This window comes from Ipomoea nil, unplaced genomic scaffold (assembly GCF_001879475.1).
Source record: "Ipomoea nil cultivar Tokyo-kokei standard unplaced genomic scaffold, Asagao_1.1 scaffold0276, whole genome shotgun sequence".
NCBI classification, from domain to species: Eukaryota; Viridiplantae; Streptophyta; class Magnoliopsida; order Solanales; family Convolvulaceae; genus Ipomoea; species Ipomoea nil.
In genome coordinates, this window is record NW_017616704.1 from 1668857 (window position 1) to 1694982 (window position 26126).

Below are 26126 nucleotides of genomic sequence, written 5' to 3' on the forward strand. Positions count from 1 at the left end.
AATTGGGATTTAATGATGGCTTTCTATGAGGGATTACTGGACAATTCAAAAATCCTAGTCGATGCTTCATCGGGAGGATCATTTACAATCCTAGAGCCAGATCAAGCTGAAGAATTGTTGGAAAAGGTTGCGATGAATGGACGACTTGGTATTCAGAGAAATCTCCCCAGAAGTGGATAGGAGGCGTGACTGAAGTTGATCAGATATCCGCTCTATCGGCTAAGTTTGATAATGTAGCCACTTTAGTTCAACAGTTGGCCCAGATTACTATCAAGAATCAAGCTTCAGGTAATGTTTCTAAAGCTTCTACTCCTCCAAGACCTGTAATGATGTGTGAGTTGTGTGGAGGAGAGCACAATTCAGAGGAGTGTCTCAGTGTTGATTCTCAAGCTACAATGGAATAAGTTGATGTGGTAGGGTATGGTAGTATACAACCGGCATTCCAACAACGAGGAACCTATAATCCAAATGCATCGAGGAATCATCTTGGTTTCTCTTGGGGTAATCCAGCTGGGGCGGCTAATCCCCAGTACTTAAATAGTAGAAGTCAACCACCAGGATTTCAGGGGCAGCAAAATTTTAGAGGAAATCATCCACCACAATTCAGGCAGAACCAAGGATATCAAGTTCCAGTAAATCAATCCAAGCCTAATGTGGAAACACCGGTCCCGTCGAATATGGAATTATTGTTGGAAAAATTGGTTAAAGGTCAATTAGAGATTACAGAAAGGTTGGATCGGATGGATACTCGCCAAAATATGGTTGAAAATCAGTTAGCAAATCAACCATCTATATCAAGTACTAAAGTCACAGGTAAGTTGCCAGCTATGCCCGAAAAACCAAGAGAACACATGAACGCCGTCACCACTAGGAGTGGGAAGCAATTATTGGACCCACCGTATCCTAATGGGGAACAAATTGTCAAGAAGAATCTAGAAGGTGAAAATGAGAAAGTGAATGAGGGTGTTATTGCTCAAGATAAGGAAGATGAGATACAAGAAATTGAACCCGTAAAGAAGCATACACCACCTCTACCCTTCCCACAAAAATTCCAGAAATCTAGGGAAGAGGAAAGAAGAGCAAACTTCTACAGTTTGATCAAGCAACTGGATATCACCATTCCTTTTATTGATGCTGTGACCGAGATTCCCTCGTATGCTAAGTTTTTGAAAGAGATTTTATCCAACAAGAGGAGAGCTGAGAATCGTGAGACAGTAGCAGTAAGTGAAGAATGTAGTGCTTTAATTCAAAACAAGCTTCCTCCAAAACTTAGGGATCCTGGGAGTTTCTCTATCCCTTGTGTTATTGGAGGATCACTTGTTCAAAAAGCTTTATGCGATTTAGGGGCAAGTGTGAGTTTGATGCCTTATTCTTTGTGTCAAAAGCTGCAACTTGGAGAGCCAAAACCTACATCCATAACTCTTCAGTTGGCAGACAGATCAGTGAAATATCCTATCGGAATTCTGGAGGATGTGCCAGTGAAGATTGACAAATTTTACATTCCGGGAGACTTCGTGGTTTTAGAGATGGAAGAAGATGCTAAAATTCCTATTATCCTTGGGAGACCATTCTTGGCAACCGCTGGAGCTATAATCAATGTCAAAAAAGGAACCTTAGTTCTTGAGATTGGAGAAGATAAAGTTGAATTTAATGTTTTTGAATTGGCTAACAAATCTTCTTGTCTTGATTCTTGCTTTTATGTAGACGAAATCGACTCATGTGTTGCAACTTATGAGAGGGGTAAATGGATCTCCAATGACCCTTTACAACTCGAAGGTGAAGATTCTACAAAGAGTGAATGCTTGGAGGATGGTACGAATGATGAGGAATCACAGGAATTGCCACTAACATTCCTTGCCTGTAACCTCGAGGAAAAGGAACCACCACAGGTAGAATTAAAACCTTTACCAACAAACTTGAGGTATGCTTATCTTGGTCCAAATTCTACTTACCCAGTGATTGTAAGTGCTCATTTGAAAGATGATGAAACGGAAAAATTATTAAATGTGTTAAGAAAACATAAGAGAATCATTGGTTACATTATTGATGATATTGTTGGAATTAGTGCTTCCTACTGCATGCACAGGATTAACTTAGAGGATGGGCATAGACCCAGTGTTGAGCACCAACGTAGGTTAAATCCTACGATGCAGGAGGTTGTGAAGAAAGAGATCCTAAAATTGTTGAAAGCTGGCATCATTTATCCTGTTCCTGACAGTAAGTGGGTCAGCCCTATTCACGTGGTCCCAAAGAAAGGGGGGACAACTGTAGTCCACAATGAGAAAAATGAGCTCATTCCTACCAGGTTTGTCACTGGTGGAGGATGTGTACGGACTACAGAAAGTTGAACGATGCCACCAGGAAGGATCATTTTCTTCTTCCGTTTGTTGATCAGCTGATTGAAAGGATGGCTAAGTACTCTTACTTTTGCTTTCTTGATGGTTTTTCGGGGTTCTTCCAGATCCCAATCCACCCTGATGACCAAGAGATGACTACGTTTACATGCCCCTATGGCACCTTTGCATATCGAAGGATGCCATTTGGGTTATGTAATGCACCAGCTACATTTCAAAGGTGTATGTTAGCCATTTTTTCCGATTTAGTTGAGAAGACTATGGAAGTTTTCATGGATGATTTTTCTGTATATGGTTCTTCTTTTGATAATTGTCTTGATAATTTGGATGAGGCATTAAGAAAGTGTCAAGAAGCAAACCTTGTTCTAAATTGGGAAAAATGTCACTTTATGGTACAACAAGGGATTGTTCTTGGACACAAGATATCAGAAAAAGGCATTGAAGTTGACCCGGCCAAGGTGGAAGTCATAGAGAAATTGCCACCACCTGTTTCAGTAAAGGGAATAAGGAGTTTTCTTGGCCATGCAGGGTTCTACAGGAGATTTATCAAAGACTTTTCAAAAATCTCTAAACCTTTAACTCAATTGCTTTTAAAAGATGCTAACTTTGTTTTTGATGATGCTTGCCTTGAAGCTTTCTGCAGATTGAAGAAGGCATTGACAACAGCTCCCATAATGTCACCGCCAGATTGGAACTTACCATTTGAGATTATGTGCGATGCTAGTGACTATGCTGTAGGGGCCGTCCTTTGTCAAAAGAAGGGCAAGTGCCTACACCCAATTTACTATGCAAGCCGTACTCTTGATGCGGCTCAGGTTAATTATGCCACAACAGAAAAGGAGATGCTGGCTGTGATTTTTGCTGTTGATAAATTTCGATCCTACCTGAACGGATACAAGGTCATTGTCCATACCGATCACTCAGCATTGAAGTACTTGATGAGCAAAAAGGAATCCAAGCCAAGACTGATGAGGTGGACCCTTCTGCTTCAAGAGTTTGACTTGGAAATCATAGACAAAAAGGGAACAGAAAATCTTGTAGCTGATCATTTGTCCCGATTAGAGAACCAAAACGAAGTGGCTGAAGGAGAAAAGATTCCAATCAATGATTACTTCGTGGGAGAGTAACTGATGGCTCTTCGTGCTTTTATGCCCTGGTATTCAGATTTGGTAAATTATGTGGTTTGCCAACAATTTCCACCAAATGCTTCTAGGTCATTGAAGAAGAAACTACAAACTGATGCAAAATTCTATCTTTGGGATGAACCGTTTCTATACAAGAGATGTGCAGATGGAATATTAAGAAGATGCTTGCCCGAAGACGAGGTAGAAAGTGTCTTAAAGCATTGTCATTCATCACCTTATGGAGGGCATTTTGGACCTTCTCGAACCGCGAAAAAGGTTTTACAGTCAGGATTTTATTGGCCCAGTATATTCAAAGATTCACATTCTTTCGTAGCTCGTTGTGATAAGTGCCAAAGAGTGGGCACAGTGGGAAGGAGAAACGAGATGCCTCAACAAAGTATTCTTGAAGTGGAACTATTTGATGTCTGGGGTTTGGATTTCATGGGTCCATTCCCCAAGTCTTTTGGTAATGAATACGTCCTAGTGGCAGTGGACTATGTCTCCAAATGGGTTGAAGCCATTGCTTGTCCTACTAATGATTCCAAGGTTGTCATCAAGTTCATCAAGAAGAATATTTTTGCAAGGTTTGGGGTACCAAGAGCTTTGATCACTGATAATGGGACACATTTTTGCAACAAAGCGTTAGGGAAAGTTCTTGAGAAGTATGGAATTCATCACAGACTCTCTACACCATACCATCCCCAAGCCAATGGTCAAGTGGAACTGTCAAACCGAGAAATCAAATCCATTCTTGAGAAGGTGGTCAATCCGTCTCGAAAAGATTGGTCCACAAAGCTTGATGATGCATTGTGGGCGTATAGGACCGCTTTCAAGAATCCTATTGGAACTTCACCTTTCAGACTTGTTTATGGGAAACCTTGTCACTTGCCCGTGGAGTTAGAACACAAAACCCATTGGGCAGTCACGACGCTCAACATGGATTTGCAACTCGCAGGTGAGAAGAGGCTACATCAACTAAACGAACTTGACGAATTCAGGCTCGAAGCCTATGACAATGTGAAAATCTACAAGGAGAAGACCAAGAGGTGGCATGACAAGCACCTTCTAAAGAGAGAATTTGTCCCGGGAGACGACGTCCTTCTATTCAATTCAAGGATGAAATTATTCCCAGGAAAATTAAAATCCAAGTGGACTGGGCCACACAAAGTGATTAAGGTACATCCATCGGGTGCCGTGGTGCTTCAAGGAACACAAGATGAATTCACGGTCAATGGACAAAGGTTGAAGCACTACTATTCACCCGAGGAACCTAAGGTCAATGTGATACATTGCCTTCATCTCCCGACCTACATGTGACACCTGAAAGGAGGTACAGTCGAGCTAGCGACGTTAAACTTAGCGCTCCATGGGAGGCACCCCATGTTATCCTTTAATTTATCGCATTTTTATTTCTTGCTAATTATTTAGTTCTAGTTTGTTTTACAAAATTTGAGTGTTTTTTCTGGTTTCTGTGTCAAACAGCGGTATAGGGGCTGTTTTCGGCTAAGTAAAAAGGCCAAAAATCGACCTAGGCGAAAAATTCCATACTGGAATTTTTCGACGCGTCGAGTTCCCACTGATTCGAAGGGATAGCCTACTGGAAATTTTCGACGCGTCGAAACCATCGCGTCTCGAAAATTTTCCTACTGGAAATTTTCGACGCGTCGAGACGCGACAGAACAGATCTGTTAAATTGCGACCGGCGGTCCGTTTTTCTCCCCAAACTCATAATTCTCTCTCAATCTCTCACTCGCCCAAGATACCCCAGGTCCGAATCCTCTGGTTCTCCTCTCCATTCACTTTCTAAAGCTGCAAGGTAACAATAATCACTCTTTTCAACTTTCAATTTCTTGATTTGGAGGTGCATTTTTGCTCTATTCTTGGGTAGGCGCCCTACCCACGAATTTTTCCCCTGATTTTGAATTTTTGGTAGATAAATTGCCCATTGTTGATTACTAATGATTGATTGTTGCTATATACATGTTGTAATTGCTACATTAGAAACCATTGCACTCACATTTTGATTTAATTTTCTAAATTTCTTCGTTGGTTGTTTAAGCTCTATTTCACTTTGTTTTGATAGTTTTAATTCCTTATTTTAGTCTATGATGATTGTAGACCTTGCTTCTGATGATGGGTACCCTTGTTTTGTTGTGTGGTGAACTTGTGGGATGAATTTGATATGTCAATTTTACATAAACCTAGTGTTAAAGTTCATGCCCACAAGGTGTTTGATTAAATGCCCAAGTGAAGTTTGTGCCCTTGATTGAAAAGTTTGAAATCCTTAGACTCACTTTTGATATTTTGGCTATAAATTCTAGATCAAGTACTTGAAAGTTTTGTTTTATTTTTTTTAGGTTTTTCCTATGGCACCAAGAGCGCGTCAACCATCCAAACGGCCAAGAGCCGAATCTTTGCAAGTCCGGGAACAACCACAACATGCTGCACAATATAAACGTTTTGTAACAGACGCAGCGACTCAACGATACCATCAGTTGATGTCTGCCCGGCCCGTTCTAAAAGAACGTGGCGCACATATAGTGGTCCCGGAAGCGTGGAATTGGGCACCCCGATTCCTTGCTCAACCAGGAGATGCATTTAGCAATCTGGTGCGGGAATTCTATGCGAATGCAAAAGATGGCCTCGAAACTAATGTTTGTATTGTCCGGGGCGTTCCGGTCGACTTCTCGGCGGAAGCCATTAATGAGTACTACGGTACGCGTAATTACATGGGCGATGATTACTTTAATCGAGATATGGGTCGTGGCCACATGGACCAAGATTGGCTGAACCGTATTGCACAATTCTTCCACCCGACGGCCGAATGGAATATCAGGGGGGGTGTAGCCTCCCACATGGACTACAAGTATTTTAAGACTGCTGACAGGGGAATCTTGGACTTCATCAAAGCGAAACTTGTCCTAAATTCTCACAAGGGGACTGTCCGAAAAGACTTAGTGCTCCTTACCTACTGCATCCGGCAACGCAAGACTATTGACATTGGCCATATCATCAACGGCAATATCCGCGAAGCTGCTGATGCGAAGGGTCGATTCTACCTCGGCCACTCCTACCTCATTACGCATCTTTTCCAACTGGCTGGGGTTCCTATTAATGAATCCCAGGAGGTCAAGTTAGCTCCACAAGCCTTCATATCTGAGCATTACCTAGAGAAACGCTACAAGACCGGTCAGCAATTCGGGGAAGAGGAAGACGATGAAGATGATGAAGGGGGCGATGATGCGATTGCCCCACAGATGGCTGCACCTGCACCTGCCCCTGCACCTGCCTTCCCTCATGATTGGCAGGATTTCATGCGCAGAACTGATGAGGTGAACTGGTTCATGGGCACCTCCATACACCAGCAGAATCAGGCCCTTCTCGGCTTCCAGCCGAACTTTCCACCACCACCGCCTTGGCTGCAAGATCCTCAGTACATCCCAGACTTCTATCGGGGATACTATCCACCACCACCACCTCCAGATACCGACCAGTAGAAGGTTCTACGGCAATACTCCAACTCCTTTTCCTTCACTTAATTTATTGCATTGGGGACAATGTAATTCTCTAAGTGTGAGGGGGAAGGATTGAAGTATTTCCTTTCCTTTCCTTAGTCTTTGCACTTTAATTTTATTTAGTCTGATCTCGTATTCCATTTCGTTCCCTTCACTTGAATTCTTGCTTGAATGACTCATGTGCCTTTATTTCCAATAAACTGTTGGTCTTGATACTTAATTGCTCTCGCTCTCTCGTGTCGGGTAGTGGTTTGTTTTGGTGGAACTTGTTGCATCTCATTATGCCATGGATGAAATCAAAGTGTAACACTTCAGTGATTTATTTTCCTTGTTAATATACTTGTCACCCACTCATAATCGGACTAATTTCTTAATCTAGTGGTTAGTGCGTGTGCTAGTGAAAGTTTATGTGGAATTTCGACAATTAGTTGGCTTACGAAAGCTTGTCTCATTACTCCTCAGGTTTAGTCTAATTTTCGCATATATTGAAATGATTTAGGCCATTCTTTGTAGCTCATAGCCTTTAAACCTGTCCCTACGTATGTGTTATCCTTTGTGTCCCCTTTGAGCCTTTTATTTTCTTTATAATAAGTGCTAAGCACTTATTACCTCTTCGTGATTATATTTTTTTTCTTTGAATTACCCCCATATTATAACCTATAGCCCTTGGCCAAATATTATCCTTCCACCCTTTGAGAGAATGTAACTTTTGTCTTTAGAAATAAATCTTATAGAAGAGAATTCTTCTTTGGAGCTTACCTTAAGAGCAACTCGGTTATTACTTGCTTGAATAAACCCATTCTTTTCTCATTCAGTTTGCAGTATTGGTATGAAAAAAAAAAAAAAAAAAAAAAAAAAAAAAAAAAAAAAAAAAGCTATTATGGCCTTTCTTCATCCCAAATAAACTCAAATCCAATGTTGATTGAGTAAAATCCTTATATCAATCCCCTTATCTTTCAGAGCTATTATGGTCTTGATAAGTTGCCTTTTTGCTCCCTTATTCATCATTCGTATTTCTATTCTAAAGATTTAAAGCTATAGATAATTGTGTCATTCTCTCCCTTTGTTATCATTCCTTACATTTTTTTTTTCCTATAAACCGTGACCCTTAGCCCCATTACAAGCTTAATAAAGACCTATTTGATCTTTACATGCAATGTTAGTTCTATTCAGGAGGAGTAGGAAGGGCAAGCCTAGGATGTTTTTCTGATGTCGTGTTTTGCATAAACCTAACTGAGTACGTGTGCACACTAGATTTCTCACTACTAACAATCTAGGTGCTTGTATGTTGGCTTGGGAGTAGAACGCGGGTGCCAAGCAGAGATGATTCTGGAAGCATGTGTCCTGCAGTGAGTTGGCTTGTGGTTTGCTAAGTTGTGCACGAGAAATTGGGAGCGATCCTTGTGTTTTGACCTGCGGTTGATTCAGTGTTTTGCTTGAGGACAAGCAAAGTCTTAAGTGTGAGGGGGTGATGTTATCACATCTGTGCATGTTTTTATAGCTTTTCTGATTCATTTTAGAAACAAAGTTATTGAATCATGTCCATTTATTACTTGTTTTCCTTGCTTTCTCGTTAGATTATGTTTTTACACTTGTTTTGAATGCCTTACGGTGTTCGGTGGTGTTTTTCTTCACCATTACAGGGTGAGCGTGAGAGCAAGGGAAGAATTTCAAGCACGAAATGATCAAAAGAGGAAGAAGTCGAAGCATCAGCAATTCGACGCGTCGAGCCCATACCTCGACGCGTCGAAAAATTCCAGTAGCTTCAAACATCGCACATTTTGGAGGCTCGACGCGTCGAGATCGCGGAGAGACGTTAATTTGGAAGACTCCTAAATTGATGCCATCGGGTTTCTACTATAAAAAGATCATCTTCTATCAACCCTAGGGCCTTTTTTTTCTTCTGCGATTTCGGTGTTTTGAAGGCAATCAAGAGCAAAGCACAAAGAGGACTAATTTGAAGATTTACAACTAGCTTTGGAATAGAAAACTAGCTAGAAAGATTCGGGAGAACTCTTTCACTCTTACTCTTATTCTCGTTGTTATTTGTTTATCTTTAAGCATTGAATTTACTGTTATTATGGCCATGAGCGGCTAAATTCCTTAGGGGTTTTTGGGTGAATTTTTTTATGAACCTATGTGCCTTGTTCGTTAATTTCTTAATATATTTATGTTTGGTTTTACGATTTGTGTTGCAATCTTGTTTTAACCTGTTGTTGTTGGTAATTAAAGGCCTAAATTACTAGCTTCATAGTCATATTTGTGTCACCAATGGGAATTGGGGCATAAATTAGGGTACACACGTTTGCACCTAATGGTTAGACCTTGGGAAAGGGGAATTTATTAGGGGAAGTTTATTCTAGATTGTTGCTCATCGGGAGATGGTAGTAATTAGGAATAATTGAATGCTGATCTTCGATCTTATCGGGTGTTTAAGCCACGGGAGTGGAAATTCACTAGGAATAGAGATTACGGGAGTAATTCGATTCCACTTTGCATTCCCACACAGATCTTAATTCCAAACCAAATATTACAAACGTTAATTGGCACTAGGTGATTAAACATTGTGATCCCAAGAATCCCATTTTGCTCTATTGTTTACAAAACCTTAATATTTGTTTTATTTCTTGCTCGTTATTTTATGCAACCAATCAACCATATCAAGTTTCGCTCAGACTAGGTCTTATGAGTAAGCGAGTAATTAGTGACTAGTACCCCATCTCCCTGTGGTTCGACTACCTGAATACTCCAGGAATTATTTGTTTGCAAATATACTACGCATCAGCGGTCCCGTCGGGAGTCACCTCCTCCTCGTCTGTCCGTTGGTCGGGGCGAATTGACTTCCCCTGGGTGGCGGGCGCCTGGGGTGGTCGGGTGCTCTAACCGCTGCCTCCCCTGGAGGGAGGTAGAGGTGGGGCCGGTACCCTTGGAGTGGCTTCTACGCCGGCGTGCGCACCTGCTCAAAAGCCTTCCGCGACTCTGGCTAGCGCCGTGGAGCATGGACACTGGCAACCCCGTTAACAATCATACATTGCAATTAGCACACACAATCCTAATCTATTTTTCTTTCTTTTGATTTACTTTTACTAGTTCTTTCTTATTTTGTTTCCTTGTCTATCTCTACTTGTTAATGCAATCCCTTGACCAAGAATCTATAAGCCCAAAAATCCTCACCATATCACTCACTCAATACTTCCAAGTTATCACTCCTTAGAGTACGACACTCGGGGCAGTTATCAATCCCCGTTTTATTTCTATCTACACCTTACATCCTTACACGACCCTTGCACACCTACACTTTTGACGACGCTATATAAAAAGAGAACCGTAAGTAAGCGAAAAAGCGTCTCGTCACACATGCCATACAACACAAATGCACACGCCAACGTAAACAACAATATATGTATAGAAGTTACTATAACTTCAGTTCTTTTGCCAAGACAGACCGAGAAGGCCCTAGAATCTAGGTTTGCTAATTTTTTGTGGGGTACGGAAAATGGAAAACCAAAGTTTCATTGGACTTCGTGGAAAAAAAATTTGCTTCCCCACAAATGAAGGCAGTCTGGGAATCCGGTCTCTTTCCTCAGTTCAGCAAACCTTTTTGCAAAACTCTGTTTTAATCTGTTGCAGGGAGGCTCTTTGTGGAGTGAGTTTATGCATGCTAGCTACCACTATGGGCACTATTCGTGCGGCTACCTCGATCACATGGAGAATAATGTAGCAGCTCAGCGACTTTGTGGAAAATAATGTAGTTGAAGCCTCGGATACGCTGGTTTGGTCGCTTTCTCCCTATGGTGACTTCACATTCTCATCGGCCTATGAAGCACTTTGGCCAAAGGCGGGTCACAGCCTGTCTTCCTCCTGCATTTGGGGAGATGAGCTGCCTTCGAAGATTTCTTTTTTTTTTGGTTAAAGTGTCATCCCGCACCCTGAACCATTTGTGATTATTCATCCCGCACCATGAACTGTAAAAAGTGATATTTCGAGCCATCAACCAAATTTTTTTTTTTCACCTAGCACTTTTTATAGGTTGTCCGGTAATAACGATGACATGGCACCGGTTTCAACTGCTGATGTGGCCTTTTTATCTAGTCAACGAGTTGTTAGTGTCATCCCGCACCCTGAACCATTTGTGATTATTCATCCCGCACCATGAACTGTAAAAAGTGATATTTCGAGCCATCAACTAATTATTTTTTTTCACCTAGCACTTTTTATAGGTAGGCATTGGACGAATTTATATTTCAATTTTTCTATTTCTTTTGTACATTTTCCCAATTTCTCCATATTTTTCTTATTTTTGTTTCTTGATTTTTCAGTATTTTTTATTTTTTCAAAGATGTTTGTAAACTGTCAAGTAATGTTTGTAAAACTGCAAGTGGTGAATTGCCAATGGTAACATGTCAATGTATTCCATTAAACATAGACATTGATAACGCAGTCAAACTGCTAGTGGTAAACTGTCAATGCAGTCAAAATTGAAATATAAATTCGTCCAATGCCTACCTTCCATCTTTGTCATCGTTATTACCGGACAACCTATAAAAAGTGCTAGGTGAAAAAAAATAATTATTTGATGGCTCGAAATATCACTTTTTACAGTTCATGGTGCGGAATGAATAATCACAAATGGTTCAGGGTGCGAGATGACACTAACAACTCATTGACTAGATAAAAAGGCCACATCAGCAGTTGAAACCGGTGCCATGTCATCGTTATTACCGGACAACCTATAAAAAGTTCTAGGTGAAAAAAAAAATTTGGTTGATGGCTCGAAATATCACTTTTTACAGTTCGTGGTGCGGGATGAATAATCACAAATGGTTCAGCGTGCTGGATGACACTTTAGCCTTTTTTTTTTTTTTGATGTGAAGGCTGCTGCGCCATTTTCTTCCCTTTCCGGACGTGATTCAGCGATTTGGGGTGTGCTTACCCTCAATTTTCCCTTTGTGTCGACGAGATTCTGCCACGCTAGACCACTGCCTCTACAGATTTTGAATGGTGCAACAGGTTTTGCGATGTTTCAGTGGGATCTTTGGGTTGACGACTGCGAATGCTACCTCAATTAGGGCTGAGTGTCATGCGTGGTGGCTGGTGGCAGATCCAGGATCGGGAAAGAACTGGGTTGCAAAGCTGGTTCTGTGCTTAATCCTGTGGTTTCTATGGTGCTCGTATAATCAAGGTTTATTTGAGGATACACTTTTTTTAGCACTTGGTATTATCAGCAAGATCAAGCGAGAGCTACGCATGATATCTCTTTCTAGGCCTATGCGTCGCAAAGGGCCTTGCGATGATTTTCTTCGTCAGCAAGTTTGGTGGCGCATTTTGTTCCTCCGCCCTGGAGGGTGACAATATGGATCAGATGGTTCACGCCGCCGGCGGGAAGGCTTAAACTCAACATGGATGCAGCTTTCTCAGTGGAAGGGGCTGCGGGGGTGCTTGTTAGCGTGATTCCCGCAGACATCTGGTTGCAGGTCTATGCTTCCGCTTGATTGCTTCGTCTGCTTTGGAAGCCGAGGCTTTGTCGCTACAGTGTGCTCTACAATGGTGTGAGGCTTTAACCAAACGGCCTTTTGAGATTGAAGTTGACTCCCCTAACCCTCGCCAACTTGGTTGCGTCGGGATCGGCCAGGATTCCATGGAAGGTATGGGATGCGATTCTCTACGTTCGATCATGCCTAAGCGCGTGGGGCTCCTCGATTAGAAATGTCTATCGAGAAGCCAATCAAGTTAAAAACGTTCTTGCATTACCTGGTTTTAGTTTTGATTGTTCAAAAAAAATTTGCTCTTTCAGTTCCTTGCCTATAAGGGCTAAACTGGCTTTACTGTATGATCTTCGGGGGTTTCCCTCCCACTGGGCTATCCGCCCTTAATAAAATCCCGCTTTTCGTTAAAAAAGAAAAAAAAAATGACATAGCTTTGGTGGCATTAATATTCCGTCGTTTGAGAGTGAATATGCCGACTCTTAAATTTTCCAATCACAACTTTTGGTTATCCAGTGGTCACCATTTATGATCTTATCTCTTTTCAATGCAAACTCTATGATATTCGGAACAGTAGCATTAATTTCAATGCAAACTCTATAATATATTTCGTTTACAGGTCAATTCATCATATCATATCAATATACAAGCACTTTGGTATCAATACAAATTCAAACTTCCATAAACATAGCACCTTTATACCTTCTGGTACGCGAAATCAATCTTTTGAAAACTAGCAACGCTATCTTGGTTCAGTGCCTGCGTACATATGAAATCCCAAAAAGAAGAGGTAGCGAATCGATCAAATGTAAGGAGCCTGTGTACATGTGAGTATATTTGTATCAACAGAGTAGTGTTAATAACTTAATATCTTATTATAAAGTGTCTGAGTTTTTTCTTTCAATTAGTTTGTTCGTGTATTAAAAAAAAAAAAAAAAAAAACTATTCTAACTTTTCAGTTCGTATTTATTTTATTCCTTTATATAGCTTCAGAGTACTCTATGCAATAGTTATTTGAATTCTCATACTTGTTTGAGTTCTAAATATTTTTCTGTGAGCGAATTTTCAATTTGAATAATTATTTCTAGCAGAAACTAAATAGACAGTGATGTATTCAGGATGATTTTTTTTTTTTAATTCATTCCTATATACAGTTTATTCTTTCATTCGTATAACCATTATTTAGAAAAAATAGAATGTATATAACATAAGTAACCAATTTAAACTAAATGACTGAAATTATTAGCATTAACATTCAAAAATTGTTAATTTTCTGATAATTCTATATAGTTGTTCTACACATTAATTAGTTTGGATTTTTGTAATTGGTAAAAATAATATTATTACTAAATGCTTATTCATTAATTTGTAATAGTTACTAGATATATTATTGTCTTATTCAATTTTATTTTTGTCCGTGCATTTTACCGTGTGCAAAATATTAATATTTACTTTTAAAGATACATGTTTTCGTTTATGGTCAATTGTACGTTGTTGTTTTTAGAGTGAGTAATCTAGAAGGTTTGAAAACTGTAATATGTAGTTAGTCGAATATCGTTAGTGATTCAACCATTGGTGTTGTTTACCATGAACTGTTTAATAATGTGTAATATTTTGTTATGTACATAATATACAATGTCAATTTATTTTGTAAAAAAATTAAATGGTTATTTATGTTTTTTATTTTTTAACTTCAAATATAATTAGCATCTAATAAATAAAATCATTTTTGTGTGTGTGTGTGTGTATATATATATATATATATATATATATATATATATATATATATATATATATATATATATAGGGGCTCTAGCGCGAAAATTTGCTCAACTGCAGACGTGCGGTTTAATCTAAGCAGTTGATCAAATCTAGATCAACGGCTCAAATCAATGAAAATTTAAAAAAAAAAAAAAATGTGCCTCTGAAATAAACCATGCAACTTAACCTTAAGCATGAAAATGGCGCACTTTCCGTACACAAACCTCGCACCTTAAACACACAAACAAAGCATCTTAAGAACACAAGTCACCTCCTGCTGCTGCCTCTTCCACTGCCGCCGCCACTGATGCTGCTGCTGCTGAAGGTGCGCTAGGGGGAGGCTAGGAATCTCTATTCCCCTTGCAAGGGGAATAGGTCATTCCTAGAAATAATGTTCCTGGGAATAGAAGTTTTTACCAAACAAAAGAATAGGTCTATTACCGAGAATGATATTCTATTCCAGGCCTATTCAGTGAATCAAACGTACGATAAAAGAAACATGTTGAGATAGGTGATTTTTAGGAGATTTTATACTGTGTAAGACTAAAAGGTTAAATTTTGTTCTTATATAATTGTTATTGTTACGTACTATTATTACTACTAGTATTTTCACCAGTGCGATGCACGAAATATATTTTTTATAATATTTTAACAATATTTAGATCGATATAGAATTATATAAATAAATATTAACATCGAATGTTATATAATACAATTGAAGAATTGACTTGTATCGATTGTATTTTCTGATGTTATCATTGCTTAAATTCGAGCAATAATTGTCCAATTAATAGCCAATGTGTCGATGTACGATCCGGTGCTGAAACTTTAGACATTTAATATATCAGTGTTTATGATTTGTATTAAGTGGCAAATTTGCTCGTTGTCTAGCAACCCATTATATAAATCATTTGCAATCCTAATTTATTTGTATGGAAGATATATTTCTCTGCAGATATATACCAATTTTGTCATTTTCGCATAAAAGAAAGACATAATATCATTAGTTGGAATTACACATTATTGAAAACATCTTTGTAGACGACATTGGTAGTAGCAACAGAATCTTGTCCAACCTCGTCTAGAGCTAACACCTAACATTGTTACCAGTATTATTATAAATTATTATAAATTTTATTTTAATATTGCATAATAATAATAACATTATTATTATTATTATTATTATTATTATTATTATTATTATTATTATTATTATTATTATGAGAATGTCCTTATATGTCTTTTTACATTTAACCGATAATAATAAAAAGCTAATTTTACCAAACATTTTGACCAGAGACAAAATGCCAAAAAAGTCGTTTGGTTCTTCAGCAGTTTGGGGCAACGATTTCAACCTTGTTAGAAAATTATGTTATTAATTATTTCAATCCAGCTTTTCAACCTTCACAGCACTTAACAGATCCACCATCCTTTCCATTGTATTGATTGTTAGGCTCCAATGTTTCAATAAGACTTTCAGGCACTTGTCCATCCAGAAAGTCGTGAAAGGAAAACAATGTTAGTGACAAATAAGTAACCTCATCAAACAAATCATCATCTTCTTTGTACGCACCACTCTAAACTTGATTGCATTCATTCTGTTTCTAGGAGAAATTTCATGTTCAACAATATCGATTGAAGTTGAAACCACACATAATTTGGTGTGAATATAGGAGTCAGACTTAATTTTGTTAAAAGTTTACAACTATACACAAATATAATGATTGGCTTGTTTAGTAAATGGCAAATTGGTAAAAAATTTGACAGATCCACCATTTTAACATTTTGACCGGAGACAAAATGCCAAAAAAGTCATTTGATTCTTCAACAGTTTGGAACAATGATTTGATCCAAACTGCTGAAAACTAAAATGCTACATTTTGCAGCATTTCAATTTAGCGTTTTGGGAAAAGAATAACATTTTCCCAAAATGTCCTTGTATTTATTATATATATATATATATATATATATATATATATATATATATATATATAAACTTATAACTGAACCCATTAAAGACTCCTTAAATGAAGATTGAAACAATTATTATTTTGTTTCCATTTTTAACCTAGTAAAAAAAAAAAAAAAAAAAAAAAACAAAGCAAAGCAAAACAAAACAAAAACCTCTTTTCCCCAAGTAAAAAAAAAAATTAGTGAAAATTCGTAAATTCTCTTTTCTAATCATAACATTCCACCTATTTCATAATTATATTCTCAATTAAACAAATCCGATCCTTTTCTAATTTGAATTTAGTTTGTGTTTATATAATTTTTCTATGTTTTTTTTCTTCTTTTGGCTGTATATATACTGTGTGCAAATGCATGCAGGAGAGCAACAATATTACAATCACTTGGAATTGAGAAATAACTCAATGCATAAAACATAAAGAAAAGAAACGTCAAACTCATTGTTATACCCAATTAGCTAACAACTAATTACCAAACACGTCAAAATAGAATTGAAAATTATAAAAACAAAAGATTAGTAAAATAAAATCAAAACTATCAACATTTACTACAAATCATAGAACTATAATTAATAACATTCACCTGGGAGTTATGTAGTAACTACTCTAGCGTCTGTTTGGTTGACTGTGGAACGTGGATATTCCCTTGACAAATAATGAGTCGGAGCCTTATACAACTTTTTCTCATCTTGGGAGATAAGTCAGAAGTAGAGACAAAAACAAAGTCCATTAGTAAAAAAAACAATATTGTTGGAATGCACAGATTATAAAATTTCAAATCGCCAAATCTACGTTTCTTTATTTGTAGTGCAAGATTTTTTTTGTGCGTTCAAATAGTTATGTTTATGTATGGAGTATTTGTAAATTTTAACCTAGAATTTTAGTACAAAAAATAATATTGAAATAAAAATTTTAACCTAGAATTATAGTACGAATAGAAAAGTAAAAAATAATATATTAAATTAAAAAGCGGAATTTTTTAAAAATTGGACGGGAAGTTAAAGTTCAAGATTTTATTTTCATATATAGTATAGATAGATAGATTTTACTATTATTATTATTATTATTATTATTATTATTATTAAATTTATAAATAATGGATGAAAAAATTTAGTGAGTGGCAGAAATTGAGAGGACCCACTTTGTGTATTGTAAAATAATGTATATTCACTACAAAAATAATATACATTTAGTACAAAAATAATGTACATTGTATTCAGGAGATATATATTATTTTTGTTCTGAGTGTACATTATATTGTATAATATACATTCAGTATAAAAATAACATATATTTAGTATATTAAAAATGTACTTTTTGTTATGATGCACATAACATTGTGTAACCATGGTCCACACAATAATTTGCCATGCCGTATCAGCTGGAGAAATAATACATTGCCACGCTTCATGTTGTCCATGAATTAATGTTAAATGTGTCCACTAAATTGAGATATAACTAACACCGTACCATCACGAATAATGGGTACAACACAGATGTGTCCACAAATGCATATAATTAGAGCAATTACATCATGTTCTTTTTTTCTTTATTTTATTTAAAACATTTTTTTTTGGGTAATTATGCTTTGTTGTGGCAATTTCTATGACTCAAAATACAGGTGACAAGTCACTGATTAAAACTGACCTTTGATAATCCATCAAAAAAATTATGCAAATACATGAACGAAGCTCATCTTCCTTCCAGCCATAAACAGCAGCCCCTAAATCCCTTTTCCAAAGTTCCAAACTCAAACCCTGCCAAACACAAGCAAAACAGCATCTGCATCCCTAACAATGATAGCTTTCGCCCCGAGGCTTATCGTAGTTACTTCGTTGCCTGACTTTAAAGGTCATGATGACGGGAGACAGCAATATGAGAATTCGAATCCCATTGAAAACATTTATATGAAAATGATACTGGAAGGTCTGGATTGGATCTCTGTGATTAGGATCTAACCGGTGGACTAATTGCGGGACTTGTGATTTACGTCCGCAGAGGCTCTAGAGGCAAGGTCCTGTGGGCTTAAAATTAGTCCGACGAAACTAGGATCACCTAACTTAGAAAAAAAAAAAAAAAAAAGACAATTATAGCTCCCTTTCTACTGCCACGAGCTGCAATATTTATTTGAACATATCCTGGGGGCTTAACCCACCTCACTATAGAAACCGTCTTCCTGATACCATAACCATCCATCATATACATATACATACTTCCAGAATAGGGGAAAAGGCACCCACCATGGCCACTTGCTCAATATACAATCTGCAACGTCCTTTCATACCTTGAAATTAATCCACTTGACAGGAGAATCTCTCCCAAACTTGCACTGTTCATGATATAAGTATTAAATCACAACTAAACAATAATGAGGACAAAATCAAAGGTTAGTTTTTATTTTTTTATTTATTTTTAAAATACAATGTAGAAAAGAAAGTCAAATATTGCATTTATCTCGTCAAGTCACTTGTATAGTTGGTGGCAGAGCCACTAAGGGCAGTGTGCTAAAATGTTTATCAGTGAGCTAAATCTATGATGTGCTAAAATGTTTTCAGCTCCTTGGCCCCTCTACCTCCTCCAAAAGTAGAAATAGCCCCAAAACATAGTTCTCTCAGTGTGCTAAATTGCTAAAAATCTAAAACGTGGACCAACAGACTTAGAGATTTATTAGCGTATGAAATCTATATATTTTCATGGCTTATAGATACTTTATACTAAATTAGTAAACTGCTCATAATTCTAAAATGTTAAAATGCTAATTATTCTAGTTTTGAGGAATCATCTAGTAATTTGAAAGTTTTTAGTGTACATCCTCACTAAGCATATTTTCTGACTTCAACTGAGCTTGAGGAATCATCTAGATTTATATTTTGTCTTTATTAAAAACACATGGTGCTAGTCATTCAGACATGGAGACCATCATAACATACTAGAAAGGGGTGCATCTCATAATAAGATTCTCCATAGACAAATCTTAACTTTATCAAAGCAAAGGAATAAACCATACCTTATTCTGAACAGAACTGATATTTGTTAGCACCCTCAGCCACATAATTTCTAGGAATTCACCAATCAGATTTGCACCCCAAATGATGTTGGTCCTAAATGAACCTTCCAACAAAGTATTGTGAGATAAGCCAGGTCTGCCTCCAATTCAGTGGCATTGCAATCTTCACTGAATTTCATATCTCATAATTCCATCCGTAAAAAACTTCCGACTGTCAAAACCAATATGTTACAATTAGTTTTCTAATAAGCGAATAGTGAATATATGAATATATTGACTGATAATGAACTTCAATCAACCAAAACTAGTGTTTCTTAAACTTCTAAGAGCAGTTGTCATTACTATGAGTACAAGCTACAAGTATAGAGCACCTTGCAGTGGTCATAAGAAGTTATTTTTACCTCACATATTTTAGTTGATTGCCAAGACAACTCCGACAAGTCATGATAACGAGTAGGTGTGATTAGTGATTACCAATAATCGCCACAAGAACACCTGCCACCACTAAAATGGTGAAACCGATAAGGATCCTTCAATATGATTTCTCTCCTGACTATGTTGCTTACAAGTTTGTAAACAGAATGACAATCGCCACAGACTCGTAGGTTCTTGAAAATCCGGAGCTTTGAACCTTCAGGGGTAGCAATCAAAGCATAGGCTAGTGCAAGTCTCTCGCTATGGCTCCACAGATTGTGCTCTTTCTGTTCCTCATCTGTGTCGTGCAATGCAAAGCTCGTATCAGGGACATATCCAGCTTCTTTAATTTTTTTTCTTAATTCCCCTAGTTTGTCGTAAATCTGCTCAGACAATGGGTGGGACTGGTCTCCAATACCAAAAGTGCAAATTTTGTCCTTCATTTTAACCCAACTGCAAGATGGCTGCTTTTTTATGTTGCCTAATTCCATCTTGGCCCTAACATTTTGGACATCCTGCCACCTTCCGGATGTTGCACAGACATTTGAATACAGAACATAAGCCGAGTCATCAGCGGGGTTAGATTTAAGAAGATAGTCAGTAGCTTTCTTTGCCAGTGCAGCATGCCCATGCATTCTACATGCTGCCAGCAAACTCCGCCAAATAAAGTCATTTGGGGGTACCGGCATTTCATTGATGAATGCTTCTGCTTCAGCAAGTCTTCCTGATCTTCCAAGCAGATCAACAATGCACACACAGTGTTCTATAGCAACTGGGACCCCAAAATCAATAGTCATCGAAGCAAAATGTGTGAGACCCTCATCCACTAAACCCCCATGACTACATGCAGACAGAAGAGAGACAAAAGTGACATGATCAGGCTTTGCACCATGCTTAAGCATTTCATGAAAGGTTTCCCTCGCTTCATTAAAAAGTCCATGTCTGGCAAAAGTAGACATCAGTATGTTCCAAGACAAACATGAACGCATATTTGGTTTTGGGAGCATTTTAAGCACATATGTCAGTTCACCGCACTTTCCATACATATCCATTGTAGCATTTATGATGTAATGGTATGCATCAAAACCAAGTTTAGTAGTCAAACAGTGAAGCTGTTGGCCTTCTTCCAGACTACCCAAGTTTGCTGCAGCTGAAAGGCCAGAAGAAAGGCTGAATTGATCTAACTCTACTTTAGCCCTCTGCATATTGAGCAGAAGCTTCAAAGCCTCTTCCCAGTGGCCATGGTGAGCATTTGCAGAAACCATGACATTCCATGTTACAAAAGACTTGTAAACCACCTCATCAAATATAAAGTTGCTTGACTTGAGATCTCCACACTCACCATACATCGCTATGAGTGAGTTCCTCACATACTCATCTTTCTCAAAACCATTTACAATTATATATCCATGCAATGGCATTCCAGTATTCAGGAGGTCAAACAAAGATGAGCAGGATCCAAGAGCATTTATTATTGTAATGTAGTTTGCAGGTTCACCACTCTCTCTCATCAGTATAAAAGTTCTCACTACATTAATAGTTTCATTATTATCAGCATAACCACCAATTAGTGCATTCCAAGTAACCAACTCTTTTTCTGGCATTTTAAAAAACACTTTTTCAGCTTCCAACATCATGCCACATTTTCCATACAAGGTGACTAATGCATTGCCAACTATCAAATTTTCTTGGAGCCCAGATGTCATAACAAGTCCATGAACTATCTTCCCTTCAGTTAGATACTCAGCATCTGAACAAGCAGCCAATGCACTAGCAAAGGTCACATGGTTTACTGTGTTTCCTAAGTGAAGCAACTCAGTCAACACTTTCAAGGCATTGAAGTAGTCTCCTTTCAAAACATAGCCAGCCATCATGGAATTCCAAGAAATCAAATCCTTCTCTGCCATGTTCTGGAACAAATTTTCAGCTTCTGAATATCTTAAAGCATCAGCATACATTGAAATAAGAGTGTTACAAACACATATATTCGAATACCATCCCAATTTCATCACCAAACCATGAATTCCTCTACCATGATTTATATTATCTACAGAACCACAGGCTGACAACAAGGAAGAAAGTGTAGTGGAATTTATATCATCATGGTCACGGCGCATAAAGTCGAAACATCTAAATGCTTCCTCACAAAGTTGATTATGTGCTAGCACAGATATCATTGAATTCCATGATATAGTGTCTCTACCAGTCATGCCTTCGAAAACCCAATAGGCCTCTTTGACAAAATTAAAATTACCAAACATTGAAATAAGAGCATTAGCTACTGAAACATTATCATCAAATCCTGACTTTACAATCTGACCTAGCACTTGATGACCCAAAGAGTTGTCTTCGAGAGAGCCACAAGAAGTAATAACTGCAGTGAAGGTGTTTTGGTTACAACTAACCCCTTCATGCCTCATTTGCTTGTACAAACTAATAACTTGCTCCAATTTTCCATTATTGGAGCATGCAACCATCATTGAAGTCCAAGTAACCACATTCTTCTCAGGCATTTCCTCAAAAAATATTCTAGCATTAGAAATAAGCCCATAAACACCATAAAAATGCAGCACCGAAGTACCCACAAAAACATTATATAACAATCCGTACTTCAAGAGTAGACCATGAATTTGATATCCTTCAAGAACCATACTTTCGGACCTACTCAATGCAGTCAATATACTAGCAATAGTATACCCGTTTGCCTCAACCCCTAGACCCCACATTTCAATGAATAGTCTAACTGCATCGTAGTACCGGCCCGTTAGAACGTACCCAGAAATCATGTTATTCCAAGACGCTTCATTTCTCTCGGGCATTTGATCGAACACGTAACGGGCACGCCCAACACCGCCAAACTTCGAGTACATGCTGATCAAGGTATTGCTGTGGAAAATGTCTAAATGGGATTCCTTTATGCATATCGCATGCACTGCTCTTCCCGTCATGCCATCGGTGATCTCTGAGAAGCCTTTCTGTAAAAAGACAGAGATTTCTGGATTTGGGTGGTTGACGAGACACCCAAGTCCATGGTCCCTGGACTCCTTTCTGCATTGGGTAGAGATGGTTAAGTTTCGTGAAGATGCAGTGCCGAATTTGAATGGAGAGTCAATTCTGAAAGCTATGAGTTGTCTATTGCAGTGCCTCGCCAGCTTTGAGAAGGACTCAACGGTGAGCCCAGAATGCCCCGTACGAGTAAATCGTTGAATTTGAATTCAAGGGCTCGCTTTGTAAAAGAAATATCGTTTTTCCGCTTCACGCTGCTCAAGTTCGGATGCCTACGATTATGGCGGACCGATATGCTTTTTATTAGTTCCAAAGGCTTTTTATGCAGTAGTGAAGTAGGGAAGAAGAAGAAGAAGAAAGAGGAAACGAGTTATGGGCTCCAGATTTTGGGCTGAACCAAACTTCTAAATGGGCTGTGTAAATGACAATTTCCATTTTATTTTATAGTCTAAGAGCAGGCAATTTATATCCTACACCACGGCGCGCGTTGCACTATGCGCCCAGATGCAAAACGACGTCGTTTTCATTTTTATTTTTTTTTGAAATTTCCCGCCCCAGTGAATGGCAGTAGTTTTTTCTTAAAAAAAAAACCCGCTGTTCAAGAATGTACATAATGTTATACTAGAATACACATAATTGTATACATGAATGTACATAATTATATAACAAAATATACATACTCTTTTTAAAAGATAATACACATAATCTAACATAATACATAATAAACATAAACTTTTAACATAATACACATCAACTATTAACATAATACACACAAATTTTCTGATTCGGATGTACATAATTGTATAAAAAGAATGTACATAATTGTATAAAAAATGTACATAACTGTATGAACCAATACACATAACTGTATGAACAAATACACATAACTGTGTGAACAAATACACATAATCCCAGCAACTTCCTACCGCGCCTCCCAAAACGACGTCGTTTTGGGAGGCGCACAGTGCTATATGCGCCGTGGTGTAGGGTATAACAATTGCTAAGAGCATCCACAATGGTTGGGGAGAATGGGGGATAATGTAAGAGTGATTAGGAAAGAGAATGTGGGAAGGGGAGGGAAAAAAAACCAAAATTAAAAAACGAAAATCAAAAAAAAAAAAAAAAAAAAAAAAAAAAAAAAAAAAAAGAAGGTTCAGGCGCGCCTGACGCGCCCGTGTGGGCTACTGCTGTGCGCAGAACGCGCACAGCAGCTTGTTTCTTCATTTTCTCCTTTTCTGACATTATTTTTGATTTTGCAGATGAATTCTCCCCTACATCAGATATAAACTTGAAGTGGTTGAATTAATGCTGCAATATCCCCTTATTATCTACTGATGTAGATGCTCTAAGGAACATTTATGCTATGAGCACGTGAAAGGTGGGCACGGTTTCATATCCATAATTTTTATATTTTAGATTCATAATTTCTATATTGTAGATCCATAATTTATATACTGTATATTCATAAAATTTATACTTTAGATTCATATTTTTTAAACCGTAGATTCATAGTTTAAATACAGTAGATTCATAATTTCTATACAGTAAATTCATAATTTCTATACTGCAGATTCATAATATCTGTACTGCAAATTCATAATTTATGTACTATAAATTCATAATTTTTAAATTGTATAGTTATAAAATTATGAACATATAGTTCTCTGATTTGTGAAAATAGAGTTCAACAATTGGAATCTAAAGTATAAATTTTATGAATCTACAATATAGAAATTATGAATCTACAGTATATAAATTATGAATCTAGAATATAGAAATTATGAATATAAAATCGTGTCCACTTTGCAAGGTGGGCACGTGCTTACAGCATAATTTGCCATAGTCTAATTATTGTGTAAAATGACAATTTACGAGTGATATTACGGCAAATATGGGGGTACAAAAACATCGTGAATATTATAAATAAGAATAATATACATTATGAGTTAAAATAATTAGTGGCAGAGTCACAGTGGAGCAGCTACCCCCACTCACCCACCTCATAAATAAATATAGTATATATATTAAATATTCCAAGATATAAATAAAGGTTGAAGAAAAATCCACTACTTCAATGTTATTTGTAATGGTCCATGGGTGGGTTGAACCCTGCCGCATTTAATTTGACTTTTGAAATCTTAAATATTAATAGTGAGAATTCTAATTTAATTTGTAATTTTTTTTTTTTTGTAACATTATGACTTCTTCTCTTTTTTATTTTTTATTTTTTAATATTAATTGTTAGATTAGTGATTTATAATGTGTTTTCCATTCAAACTATTTTATCTAATTAATTATGTTTTATATTTTGTTTTAAATATTTTTTATCTTGATGTGTTTTGATTTTTTCATTGCTAGTCAATAATATTTATGACTCGGTCTAAGTATTTCATTTTTAATTAATATTTTTTGTTAGTTTAAATTTTTCACCCCTACTGGAGAAAAAATTTCTGGATCCATCCCTGAGAATAATGTATATTACGTTTTAGAATAATGAAACATCTGGGGGTAATATAATATACATTCTATTTTAAAAATAATGTACATTATGCTTTAGAATAATGTATATTATGTTTTAGAATAATATACATTATGACTTATGAGTTATAAAAATGTATGTTACAGTTGTGTCATTGTGTGGACCACGGTCCATGCAATAACTATTGGCAAATTATAATGTGAACCATGGTCTACACAGTTGTATGGATCACGATTCAAAACAACGTCACTAAATTTTATGAGTTAGAATAATGTACTTTATGTGATAGAATAATGTACATTATGTGTTAGAATAATGTACTTTATGTGTTAAAATAATGAAATTTTTGGTGTAAGATAATAGACATGATGTGTTAGAATAGTATACTTTATGAGTGAGAATAATGTACATTATGAGTTATTAAAATGTATATTGCAGAGGGTCGCGTGAATAAAAATTATGCGAAATAACGTCGTTTTTGAACCGTGGCCCACACAATAACTATTGGTGATATTACTTACCCCTCCTAAAATTTAATCATTATTCCATATATGTGTAGACTATGAATAAGAGATATTTTTAATATAGTAAAGATACATTATTTATACATTGAAGTTATATTATTTGTATACTATCAAATAGTGTACATTGAATAGATAAATAATATTTTTTAATATATTAAAAATGTATATTTTATTCATAGTGGACCCTGATTCATAGAAAAATTTGCTCTTAATTTTGTTAGTGTTATATATATATATATATATATATATATATATTATATTATATAAACATAATAAGTGTGGATGAAAATTATACCCTTCACATATGTCCGTTTTTTCCGTTAAGTTTTATGATACATTATGTTATAAATGTTGTACTATACAATATTTTGGACAAACATACCCCTACCGTTATATTGTCTTAATATTCCTCGCAATGTCATTGTTTGACAATCAGCAGTTAGCGGTTAGCGTTAGCGGATTATATTAGCGAATTTGACCAGCGAATTATAT

The 26126-nt window shown here is 36.9% G+C and overlaps 1 protein-coding gene across 3 annotated transcripts; it reads right to left on the bottom strand.

Annotated features, from left to right (window-relative positions):
- Positions 1-17825: 17825 nt before the first annotated feature.
- Positions 17826-22918, bottom strand: LOC109154570 (pentatricopeptide repeat-containing protein At3g24000, mitochondrial). Of its 3 annotated transcripts, XM_019302369.1 has the most exons (4): positions 19617-22918; positions 19212-19424; positions 18360-18533; positions 17826-18263 (listed from the first exon to the last, which is right to left on the bottom strand). In XM_019302369.1, exon 1 carries the CDS (start codon positions 22571-22573, stop codon positions 19682-19684), a length of 2892 nt encoding a protein of 963 aa, XP_019157914.1. In that variant the 5' UTR covers positions 22574-22918; the 3' UTR covers positions 17826-18263; positions 18360-18533; positions 19212-19424; positions 19617-19681. The 3 variants fall into 3 exon arrangements, with proteins under 3 accessions (XP_019157914.1, XP_019157898.1, XP_019157907.1); XM_019302353.1 differs by having other exon boundaries at positions 17826-18533; XM_019302362.1 differs by having other exon boundaries at positions 17826-18533; positions 19212-19422; positions 19613-22918.
- Positions 22919-26126: the final 3208 nt, after the last annotated feature.